Source organism: Hyperoodon ampullatus (assembly GCF_949752795.1).
Source record: "Hyperoodon ampullatus genome assembly, chromosome: 18".
Taxonomy (NCBI): domain Eukaryota; kingdom Metazoa; phylum Chordata; class Mammalia; order Artiodactyla; family Ziphiidae; genus Hyperoodon; species Hyperoodon ampullatus.
The window spans coordinates 19,546,242-19,558,547 of NC_136931.1; the positions used below are offsets into that span (position 1 = coordinate 19,546,242).

At 49.0% G+C, this 12,306-nt stretch overlaps 2 protein-coding genes across 2 annotated transcripts in view; one reads left to right on the top strand and one right to left on the bottom strand.

The window, feature by feature from the left end:
• Window positions 1-95: 95 nt before the first annotated feature.
• Window positions 96-3,256, top strand: TPPP3 (tubulin polymerization promoting protein family member 3; the record flags this gene model as incomplete). The annotated part of the gene is made up of 4 exons (XM_079723719.1): window positions 96-122; window positions 2,493-2,686; window positions 2,799-2,952; window positions 3,068-3,256. Exons 2-4 carry the CDS (start codon window positions 2,499-2,501, stop codon window positions 3,254-3,256), a joined length of 531 nt encoding a protein of 176 aa, XP_079579845.1. The 5' UTR covers window positions 96-122; window positions 2,493-2,498.
• Window positions 3,257-7,807: 4,551 nt separating this feature from the next.
• LRRC36 (leucine rich repeat containing 36) overlaps window positions 7,808-12,306 on the bottom strand; it is a gene marked incomplete at both ends in the record, with an annotated part of 41,904 nt that continues 37,405 nt past the window's right edge. Inside the window, 2 exon segments of the mRNA XM_079724039.1 lie at window positions 7,808-8,033; window positions 9,323-9,437. Of these exon segments, the coding sequence (XP_079580165.1) occupies window positions 7,808-8,033; window positions 9,323-9,437 (341 nt within the window).

Here is a 12,306-nt window from a genome sequence, read left to right on the forward strand (position 1 = left end):
CAGAGCCGGCAGGGAGCAGAGCTGCGGAGCCGCCTAGTCTCCTTCGTCCATCGGTCCATTCTTGCGTCTTTCTTTCTGTCCATCGAACGTGCACTGCAGGAGCAGCCACGAGGGAGAAGCCGGTAGGAGACCCCGGCGCCGACCACTCTAATCAATATCCTGCACGATAAGAAGGGGGTGGGGTGGGAGCGGCCTGGGAGGGGTCCCAACCCTGGATGGTACCGAGTTGAGGACACCAGCTGAGCGGTCCTGCCCTGGGCCCAAACGTTCCACCCCCACCCCCTTGCTGACTGATTACTCCAGCTGTCCCAGCGGGAGCGAGCGTGGCCTGCAGACCCCTGGGACCAGGGCCTGTGACTTGGCACCACCTGATCAGCCTGAAATTACCAAGAATCCATCTTCTCACAGACAGGAGTGAGCACAGGTGCAGGGTCCTGCTAGGCCCCTGGAACAAGCATCCTGTGGCACTCAAGCTCCCTCAGACTTCACCCTTGGTGAACAAAGTGCGGGTCTCCTTCAGATTGCTGGTGGGAGACTGCAGTGTAGGGAGAGGGAAGGGGAGTGCTGTTTGAAAGGGATTCTGGACCCACCGAGTTGCTGCAATGTAGGAGCTGCGGGTGATCCCAGTTCCAGAAACTGCAACTTAGGGATGGGTGAGTGTGGTGACCCGGGGAGGGTTTTCAGTGTTAAGGCCAGTGGTAGTGGAAGGAGTGTAGGCAGGCAGGCAGGCTCCAGGCTGTGGTCACTGGAGGCTCTATTATAAAAGGGAGAGGTGGAAGATAGTTGCTGAGGACACAACTGAGGGTGTGGTCAGGGGCTGCAGATGTATGGAGAGAGGGTGAGTTGTGAGGCTCTGGTTAGGGGTCTCAGTAAGGCCTGTGGGTGTGTGGACGGGCGACCCAGTCCCAGGGCTTCCTGTGTATAGATGGAAGTGGCTGCAGCGCAGGGCTGAGGGTGTGGTCAGGGAGGTCTCAGTACCAGGCTGTGTTACATGGAGGGAGTTTCAGTGCAGAGCTGAGGGTGTGGTCAGGGAGGTCTCAGTACCAGGCTGTGTTACATGGAGGGAGTTTCAGTGCAGAGCTGAGGGTGTGGTCAGAGACTGCAGTGGGTGCTGTGGGCAAGTGTGGGGAAGACCCTTTAGTGCAGGGCTGAGGGTATTATTGGGGGGCCTCAGTACAGGGCTGTTAGTATATGTGTGGGGCGTGCATGCTGAGGGAATGGCCCGGGCCCTTTGTCCCAGGGCTGTGGGTGCGGTCAGGGGACTGCAGTAAGGGGTGTGGGAGGCACTTCAGTGCAGGGCTGGTGTGGTCAGGGAGGTCTGAGTACCAGGTTAAGGGGTGTGGTCAGTGGGACTAAGGCCGAGGGTATGGAGGGCCAGGGCTAAGTGCACACAGCTGTGAGAGTGTGGACTAGTGCGGTGGTGCTCAGGGTGTGGCCAGGAGGCCTCCATAGAGGGCTGAAGGTGTAGACATTGGGGAAGTGTACTTCAGCGCAGAGCAGAGCGTAGGTGTGAGGATTACAGGGCCAAGGCCACAGTCTCACTTGCCATCATGCCTCTAGGGGCTCATAACTCTACAACCCCCACTCAGGCTAGCCCCTCAATCTCCTGCTCCTCCTAGACTCCACAAATTGGGACGTTACAGCCCCAATGGCTGGAAAGGGGCCAGGAAGCCACGGTTGTGCCCCAGGTGCTGGGAGTGCTGATGTGCCCCACCCGTGAACCCATTCTCCAGCCCGGCCCAGCAGCACTGGGAGCTTCTCCCTGAGCTGCCCTGACACCATCCTGACCTTAGCAACATTCTCCAAGCAGTACCACCCTCCCTTAGCAACTGTCTCCAGGCTTCACAAACTGTGGCCAGGCCAGCCCCAAGTTCCCCTTCCCTCATGTTTTTGTTTAACAGCAAATAGTAACAAGGTCCCAGCTGGGCCAGCTGCACCCCTGCCTGTGCTCTGGCTCCCTTCTCAGCCTGGGCTGGGTCTTGCTGGGTCCTCATGACCCTGAGAGAGACACTGTCCTCACTAAATACCTGCCCAACCAGCAGCCTGGCCTGGTCCTGACCCAGCCTGGCATGGAACTCCCAGGGAGGGGGCCCGCTCTGCCACCCTCACTTCCACCCAAGCAGGCCTTGTGCCAGGGCCAGACAAAGCCATGGCCCCAGCTGCTGCTCTCACAGTTTTTCTGGACAGTGCTACTCTGTTCCCAGCCTGGTGCGAGCATCATGATTTCATCTTCTGAACTCCACTCTGAGCCAGGCTGGCATTAAGTGACAGGACCTTTCCTCTCGGGGCTCTTCCTCACGGCTCTGGGGCCCAGTCAGACATTGAGTGCTGGCCCCTTTCTGCAGGCAGCTCCATCTCCAGCTCTGAGGGTATGTGGCAGAAGTGCCTGCAACTTCAACCTTGCAGGTTTTGAGGTAGAGGCAGTGATGCTCTGTGCCTTGGGGTGGGGGGGAGAGCTTGGCTAGGAGGTGACCAAGGTGGGTCCCTAACAGGGTGGCATGGCAACGAGCACAGATGTGGCTGGGCTGGAGGAAAGCTTCCGCAAGTTTGCCATCCATGGTGATCCCAAGGCCAGTGGGCACGAGATGAATGGCAAGAACTGGGCCAAGCTGTGCAAGGACTGCAAGGTGGCTGACGGAAAGGCTGTGACAGGGACCGATGTCGACATCGTCTTCTCCAAAGTCAAGTGAGCCCCAGGCATTCCCTGCTTCTGATGTTCCCAGAAGGGGAATTGGGGGGCTGGAACCAGGGAGGATGTGGAGAAAGGGGAAAACTCATGGTGTCCACATACCTGGCAGGGGGAAGTCTGCCCGGGTCATCAACTATGAGGAGTTCAAGAAGGCCCTAGAAGAGCTGGCACCCAAGCGATTCAAGGGGAAGAGCAAGGAGGAGGCCTTTGATGCCATCTGCCAGCTGGTGGCAGGCAAGGAACCAGCCAATGTGGGTGTTACTGTAAGTGCCCTGATGGTCTCGGCTGGCCACTGAGGGGGGTATGGGGAATATTGGCTGGGGTTGGAAGGGCTGGGCTCCCTAACCAGGTACCCCTGGGGGAACTCTGTCCAAACAGAAAGCAAAAACAGGGGGTGCTGTGGAACGGCTGACTGACACCAGCAAGTACACGGGCTCCCACAAGGAACGCTTCGATCAGAGTGGCAAGGGCAAGGGCATTGCTGGGCGGCAGGACATCCTGGATGACAGTGGCTATGTGAGTGCCTACAAGAATGCAGGTACCTATGATGCCAAGGTGAAGAAGTGAGGCCTGGGAAGGCCCCCCCTAGCACGGCTGCCCCTGCCAGAGGCTCAGGCCTGGGCCTTAGGGGCATGTGGAGCAAGAGAGCCCGGTCCCCTCCTTGCTGGATCTGCCGCCCAGCGCTTCCTACCCAGCCCTATGGGGCCAGCCCACCAGACCTCTGACCCAGACTGCTCTGCATCCCCTTCCCCTTTTTCTTTCGCCCTCGACTTCTGTCTGTCTGTGGAGAGTCTGTGCCTATAGCCTCACCACCCCAACCTAGCCCCGGGCATGGCTAACCCCTGCCTGCTTGCCTCATATTTAAGCTGCTGCTCTGGCCAAGTGCCTAATTCTTACCCGGACCTCAATAAAGCCACCTTTTTTACCAATATGGCCTGGTCAGGTATATGACAACAAGGGTAATGACATTCACACCCCACGACCCCTCAGTGTCATCAACCCCTTCCAAGTCACACTCTGCTGATTCTTCCACTGGTAGCTCTGCCCAGAAAAAGACACACACACACCAGGCCCCTTCCATTAGCACAGAGCCAGGCTGAATGAGGATGCTCTATAGGGAAATCAAAAGTCTTTTACCTCAGCCCTGACCTAGAGTTCTGACATCATGGCTATCTTCCCGCAATTAGGGCCTCAGTCTTGGCCTCTCTGCTTTCACAGCAGGCGGGGGGGGGGGGGGGCGATGAGACAGCAAACTCAGACTGGGCTAAGCATTGGTGGGGCCCAGTGCCAGGCCTCAGCTCTAAGCTTGCTGACAGGCCTCCACTCCAGAGGGCTACCAAGGCGAGTCATTCTGGGCTGCATCTCAGAATATCAGAAAATGCAAGACAGCAGACAGTAGACAGTTCAACTCCCAATTTTATAGCTGAGGAAACTCAGGCCCAGAGAGTGAAGGGGCTTCTTCAGAATAGAGGCCGGAACCATGCCTCTTGCCTCCCTGGCCAGGCTCTTTCTAACACAGCAAGCCCCAACACTGATTTCCAAAAATGAGGCTGGATGGCCAGCGATAGAACTTGGCACCCAACATCAGCCTTTGACAGGTGAGCAGGGTGTCCAACAGTGAAGGGGCCTCTTCTTGCTGATTCCCTCCCATCTGTTCATCATCCCAGGTTGCAGGGCGGGGTGGGGGGGTCTCTCTCTGATCCTGAGAACTCCTGGGAGCTTTCAGATCAACCTTTTCTCCCCTCTGAGGTTCTCAATGTTAGGCCAGAGTTATCCCCAAGTCTAAGGCTTTGGGGCCAACTCTCCCTCCTTCCTGCTGACAAGTGGGCTGGATGGAACTTAGGGACTGCCCAGAGTCCCTAAGAGTGCTAGAAAAAGGCTTAAAAGGCACACATTCACAAATATTTTTTCTCGACCCAGATAACAAAGCAAAGCAGCACAACTGTTTATTCCCTCTCCCTCGGGCTGTTCTAGGACGTTCTTGCCCCAGGTGGCCCCGGAGTCCCTTGAGCCCAAAGTCACTTGGAGCGAGGGTAAAGAGTGGTAGTGTGGCTTGGAACAGAGACGCCGGGGGGTGAGGTGAGAATTAGAGAGCAGAGATCACCACCTGGTCACAGCAGAGCCTTGCCTAATGGCTGACAGTTGTGGGATCCTCCTGACTCCGCTGACCTTGCATTGCCCAGGGAAGAGTTTCAGACATCAGCATACAGTAAGAGGAATACTTCCTGCAGCCCTGGGGAATTGGTTTAAATTGCAAGCTTACTTAAATTAGCATAATAGGAGAGAAACCCAAATCCTGCGAATTGGCCTGGTCCAGGTTATTAAGCTATTAAGCTGCAGGTGAGATTACCATCCAGTGCTACGGGAGCAGCAGTTTGGCCCCTCCTATGATTGGCAGTGTGGCCTAGAGGAGCCCAGAGAGACAACTGGCCGAGTCCTGAAACCCCACCTTGTAGGAGTAAAGCCCCCTCTTCTTTAAAAGTGGTTATGGAGCCTGAGGGAAATCAAGGCCCACCCGGAGCCAGGAAGACCCTTAGTCTAGCAGAATCTGGTTCATGGCAGGAACTGACCAAACAATGCCACTTCAGCCCTTCAGTTATCACTGCTCCATCTCCCCATAGCCTCCTCATGGTGGAAAGCTTTGGGTACCCTTGCTAGCAAAGCCAGTTGGGCAAGGAAGAGAGGTTAGGATCTGTGGGATGGAGCCATTAAAACCCTCTATGTATAACTGGAGGGAAGGCCAAACCTCAGAGGGGCCCTGCCTCTCCTTTTGGAGAACTTCCCTGAGGACCTGTTTTCCATCCCAGCCTTGTTTCCTTCTTTCTCCTAATTGTGCCAGGCCCAGGGTGAGGAATTCTTGTCCACTTATTTTCTACTTGCTTCAGGGGTCTTCCCCCACTCCATGTTCCCCCACTCCCACTTAGCCCCATAGGGCAACAACTCTTTGGCCCTTCCCTTGATGCCACCAATCCCTACCCCTGCCCTCTGGGCCAAGGGCCACACAGCAAAAATCAGAAACACAGTTGACCTCTGCACGAGTGGCCAGCAACCCTAGAGAGGGGCCTGGCCTAGGGTAGGACCAGCCACTTTCAGTGACAATAGAAAATAGAGCGGAAGGTGACTTAGTCTGGGTCAGGCTCTTTGCTCCTCCTTAGAGGTACCCTGAATAGGTTCTGGGCTAGCATTCTCAGATGTTCATAGGAGAAGGAAGGGAGGGCTGGGTTGTAGAAAGAAGTCTGTTATCCCTGCCTCCACCTCCCCTAGCCCCCATTGGCTGTCCAGTAAGTTGGCCTGTGCACTGGGCTGGGACGGTGAAATATGACAACACAGGGCTGTAAGGCTACTAGCTAATGCTACCCTACCTGGGCAAGGCTTAGGCTCTTTGGAGGCCTCTCAATGGGGCCAAGATAGGCCCAGGAAAGCGGGGAGGGGGGCTGTTCTTACTGACACTTCCAGAGAAAACGAGCTGACTCTAGCTCCCTCAGAGCCATGCAGCTCAAAGAAACTTATGGCTCCTCTGTGCATGCTCCTTTTGGGAACCTACATAAAATTGAGAGATCTGTAGATTTTATTTATAACTTAGAGATGTGTGATCTTAGTTGTGATCTTCATGTCTCATTATTACAGCAATAGCTCTCCTTCCCTGCACAGCACCTGGGTCAGGGGAGCAAATAAGTGTCTAATCTTTCCACCTGCCTCTCTCTCTGACATGACCCTGAAGATGAAGAGAAGTACAATATGACATTAGGTTAACAGTCCTTTGCCCTCTACAGCTCTCTGGCAACATTAGCTACTTGTGCAACCTTGAAGTAGAGATATACCTAGAGCCACTTGCATTATCTTTTCCCATTGATGCCTAATCAATCAGGATTAAAGAAAAGACTGATCCTCAGTCGGAAATACAAGGTACTGACATGTAAAGTGGATGCTGAGCCCAAAGCTAACTTTCAGAAGCCACACCTCTGGTCTGGACTGCACCAGCCTTCTCTCTCATCTCTCTAGCTCCTCTCTGGTCCACTCCACACAGCCGGAGGTCAATCCACTCTTCTTATAGAGAAAGCTTCTCAAACACAAATCTATTGAATACTACCCATCTGCCTTCCCAATCTAAAATCTTTTGGGAGCCATGCGACCTAGCTCCTGTGTATCTCCTCTCAGGCCCTCCATTCCCTGAATGAACCATGTTCCTTCCCATTTCATGGCCTTTGCTTATGCTATTTCTCTCTGCAGCTCTCCCCACTGAGCTCTGCCCTCAGTCCTATGCTTTGCCTGGTGACCTCCTATTTAATTCTTCAGGTCTTGGTTGAAAGATCATTTCTTTAGGGGACATTTTCCTGATATCACACCTCCCTCCCAGGCTAGGACAGATCCCCCAGTTATATACTGTCATGGCACCATGACCTACATCTTCCCTGCCCGGTGATCCCTCTGGGGGCCCCTGACTCTCCTACTCTGTACTCTTGGCCTAGGAGGCTCTGCACCCCCTCTACCTGGTACCATTGTACTCATTCTGCCAAGCTTCCACTCAAGTCCTCACTGATGACTTCTCCAATTCTCCAGAGTAGGAATTACCTACTCTCTGTCTGTCTTTCCAGGATCTCTCTAGGCTTTTATTTAGGCCTGTTTGGTGCCAATGGCAAGCTCTGTGCTCCATCACACAACTAAAGTGTTGGCTGCTCCAGGAAGACACTGGACCTTGTCACCTTTTCACTATGGTGGGAGAAAACCCAAAACACGTTTGATGAACTGATCAATAGAGGTTCTCCAAAATTTCTGCTAACACAAAACATACCTGGCCTTGGATGTTCTTTTTAAACTTCCTACTACACAGTTTCAACAGACACTTGGGAAAAATGTCTAGTGTTTTTTTCTTTTTGACATTTTCAGCCAAACGTTTCTATGTGATATGATGCCTAGGACTAAGTGCCAACTATTTATGTGGGCAGAAGGAAAGAACGACTTGATGGGAGGAGATAAAAAGAAATAAAAAGGCCCAACATAGTCTAATTAAAATAAGATATTTTTCTTAATCTTGTGAGTGAATACCACCATACTAGTGGCAATGACACTGAGAGCCCCCTGGGGCTGAGAGGGAAGCTGCAAAAAAGGTGTGCAGTGCTAGCTCCATGGACTAGGCTCTGGGACAGAGTCTGAAACACTCTGTATTAGATACTGACCCGTACCATGTGCCACTGGTGAGGAGGAAGACAGCGTGCTTTTCCCAAAGGGCGATGATCTTCCCAAATGATGACTCTTCTCAGGAGGCAGGAGTGCTTTCCCAGAATAACCTTTTTGCTCTTTAGTCAGCTGCTGCAGCAGATACTCATTAGTTACCACCAGGGATCTGAGGCATGGGGAAAAAAGACAGTTATGAAGTCATAAAAGCAAAATAGTTGCCATTCTGACCTGAAATGTTTGCTAAAGATAAATGTAAAAAAAAAATAAATAAAAATAAAAAAATAAATGTAAAATGAAGTAACATCTTTAAATAGAAAGAACTGTCTGATTTATGAGTTGGTTATTTTAAAAGCAGGCGGACAGTTTATTTATTCATTGCAGTTCTGTTTACATTCCAGACTGACTGTAGCAATAACATAGTTCACATTTTATACAGTGATTGTTCTGATCTTTCCAAAGCACTTTCATGATGAAGTAAGTAGACGCACGGGGAGACTGGCACCTGACCAGGCCTCCAATTTCTATCCCCAAATCTTAATTTCTACTTCTTCTAATCTATCCTGCCTCTGCAATTAAACTAAAGGTGCTAGTCATAACTGTATTCTTGGACTCTGTATTACCATGTAATGTTGGAAGCTGTCAGAGACTGCCCCTCCCTGCCAAAAAAGATGCATGCACAATGCTATTCACTGCAACACTATCTGCAACAGCAAGATACTGTAATGTCCATCAGTAGAGGACTAATTAAATACACACACAGTGGAGTCCTATGCATGTATAAAAAGGAGTGAGAACGAACTCTATACACCACTGTGAAATGATTTCTAGATAAAATAAAGCAACATTATGCCTCTTTTTATATAATAGAGGGGAAATACAAATACACACCCACACCTGCAATGGAAGGCTGGTGGGAAGGAAGGAAAGGATAGAGGAGACAGGTAAGGAAGCTAGATTTGTCTGAATTTATCTGATTTTGTGGATCTGACTTTGGGACCATGTAAGTTTTACATTAATTATACACAAGATTAAATCAAAATAATAAAAATATTCCCTATGAATCAAACGAAATGAATTGAACCTGTATATTGAATTGATGGTTTAACAACACACAGAAGAATTATTTCAAGTTACTCTAAAATATAGCATCACTAAAGATATATATCTTAATGTTCTCAAAGTGTGGTCCCCAGGCCAGAAGCAAGAGTATCACCTGGAAACTTACTAGAAATGCAAATTCTCAGTTCCCAACCCAGATCTGCTGAATCAGAAACTGGTGTGTTCTGGAAAGCAGTATTTTGATCCCTGAGCAAAGTGGCCTGGATACAGGTGGTTTGCACACAGAATAGAGTTAATTTGAAAAGTATATAGATATTAACTTGCCAAGTAAAACAAAGGAGATAAAGGAAAGTAAACATCTGCTTCCAGAAGTCAGCTAGATGGACCCAGTCCTACCTCTGACTTTCGTGGAGAAGGGCCACTGTCTCCTCCAGCTTTTTCAGCTGGGCAAGCTCCTGGTTCAGGCAAGCCACCTGCATGTTCAACTGTTGGTTTTTGCGCAGAAGATCATCTACAAAGGTTACAGTAGCCAGGGGTGAGAGGATTCCAAGAGGCTAGTCTTTGAGCAGAGCTTGAGTGATCAGAGAAACATCTTGAAGAGTTGTGGGCCCCACTGCACCCACCTCCACACTCCATTCACCATTCCCTCCCTTGGAGACAGCAGATATAATGGCAAGAATATAGGGTTTCGCAACAGACATATCTGAATTAAAACTCAACCACTTAATCTTGCACGTTAGTTCATTTTTGTGAGTTTCACTAGAGCTAGTAACTCTGCCGGGTAGCACTGTTATGAGGAGTCAGTGAGACATCTGTGCTCACATAGCATAGGCAGTCAACAAATATTTGGTGTCCTTGTATTCTCCATTTTAGTTCATGAATGTATGTCCTTCACTCTGTATGGAATATGTGAAAACATCTAGAACTGTGTCAGGCACATGACAATAGCTCAATGAGTGCTTTCAGAAACTGGATTTGTGGCCAAGGCATTCATATCTAGCGTTCCAAATATGTTGCCACTGCCTGCAATAAATAATAAGGTAGGTAAAAGCACAGGAACTCTGGTCCTAAGCAAGTCAGTCTTCTAGAACAGTACTTAAACTTTAATATGCTTACAGATCACCTGGGGATCTTTTTAGAAAACAGATTCTGATTCAGTAGGTCTGAGGTGAGGCCAGATGTTCTATATGTCTAACAAGCTCCCAGGTGATACTAATGTTGCGATGTGTGGCTCACATTTTGAGTAGCAAGGTTCTGGAAGGTGGAAATCAGGGCTGCAACAGCTGTATTTATCACCAGTAATCCAAAATAGAGACCTGGGTCTCATGGCTGATTGAAAATAGGTATCTAGGGCTTCCCTGGTGGTGCAGTGGTTAAGAATCCGCCTGTCAATGCAGGGGACATGGGTTCAAGCCCTGGTCTGGGAAGATCCCACATGCCGCGGAGCAACTAAGCCCGTGCGCCACAACTACTGAGCCTGTGCTCTAGAGCCTACGAGCCACAACTACTGAAGCCCGCATGCCTAGAGCCTGTGTTCCGCAACACGAGAAGCCACTGCAATGAGAAGTCTGCACACCACAACGAAAAGTAGCCCCCGCTTGCCGCAATTAGAGAAAAGCCCGCACGCAGCAATGGACACCCAACGCAGCCAAAAATAAATAAATTTATTTAAAAAAAAGAAAGTAGGTATCTAGTGAATAAACACCTATTTATTTTCAGTGCAGGTAAGTGGAGAATGATGTCTTGATTATTCAGGCTTATGAATATCAGATAGTGATGAGATTCAGCTCTGGAAATTCAATGCTGATTTCCAAATCAAATTCCTCATTCAAATCCAAATACCCATAATGTTTGTTTGTGGGTGCTGAGCTAGAAGCTTAAAGTCGAGGTAGACTTTATCTACCCAAACTATACTAATAATAAAGTAGTACAAATCAAAAATTCAATGGGATATTATTTTTCACTTATCATAATGGCAAAAAAATATAATACCCAGTGTTGGCAAGGGTGAAATGAAAAGGCATTCAAATACATACTTACTGCCGATATGAGTGTAAACTGAAATCATCTTTCTTGGGAATGATTTGGCAATGTGTAACAAAAAACTCAAAAATGTCCACATTTTTTTTTTTTTTTTTTTTGCGATACGCGGGCCTCTCACTGTTGTGGCCTCTCCCGTTGTGGAGCACAGGCTCCGGACGCGCAGGCTCAGCGGCCATGGCTCACGGGCCCAGCCGCTCTGCAGTATGTGGAATCCTCCCGGACCGGGGCACGAACCCACGTCCCCTGTATCGGCAGGCGGACTCTCAACCACTGCGCCACCAGGGAAGACCTGTCCACATCTTTTTTTTTTTTTTTTTTTTTTATAATAGTGTTTATTTTTACTTGTTGACAGTTTGCTTTATCTATTTATTTATTTTTGGCTGTGTTGGGTCTTCGTTTCTGTGCGAGGGCTTTCTCTAGTTGTGGAGAGCGGGGGCCACTCTTCATCGCGGTGCGCGGGCCTCTCACTATCGCGGCCTCTCTTGTTGCGGAGCACAGGCTCCAGACGCGCAGGCTCAGTAATTTTGGCTCACGGGCCCAGTTGCTCCGCGGCATGCGGGATCCTCCCAGACCGGGGCACGAACCCGTGTCCCCTGCATCGGCAGGCAGACTCCCAACCACTGCGCCACCAGGGAAGCCCTGTCCACATCTTTTGACCCACTAATTCTACTTCTAGGAATGTCTGCTAGGAAAATAGTCTAAAATGTACACAAAGATTTATATACACAGATATTAATAGCTGCATTATTTATCACAGCATAAATATTAGGACTCTTAGCTCCATCAGAAGAGAAGAAAGAGAATCTTAGAGAAGCATTTTCACTCTAGGATCTTTTCTTCTATTTCAGGTCTTTCGAATGTTTGGAAATTCTTAGAATTAGAATTATTTATAATATAAAAATGGCAGCTTTATTTATAATAGCTAACATTAAAAACAACTATAAAGAGGACTGAATAGAGAAATATGGTATATTCATGTAACATTATAGGAAATGCCTGTGCTATTAAATTAGTAACATTAGGTTGTAGAAATCAGATTGCCTAGGGTAGAGAGTAGCGGGAACTGAGTGCACAAGGGTCAAACTTTCTAGAGTACAGAAGTGTTCTGTATTTTGATTGGGATGCAGTTAAATGAATATATATATCTGTCAAAACTCATCAAACTTAAAATGTGTGTATTTTGCTGTACATAAATTAGTTTTTAAAAATCAAGACACAAATTTTAATTCTGAGTTAAATACATGTATAGGCATATGGTGAAAGAAAATATACCAAAAACACTAATTGTAGTTATTTCTGGGTAGTGAGATTATATTTTCTTTATATTTTTCAAACTT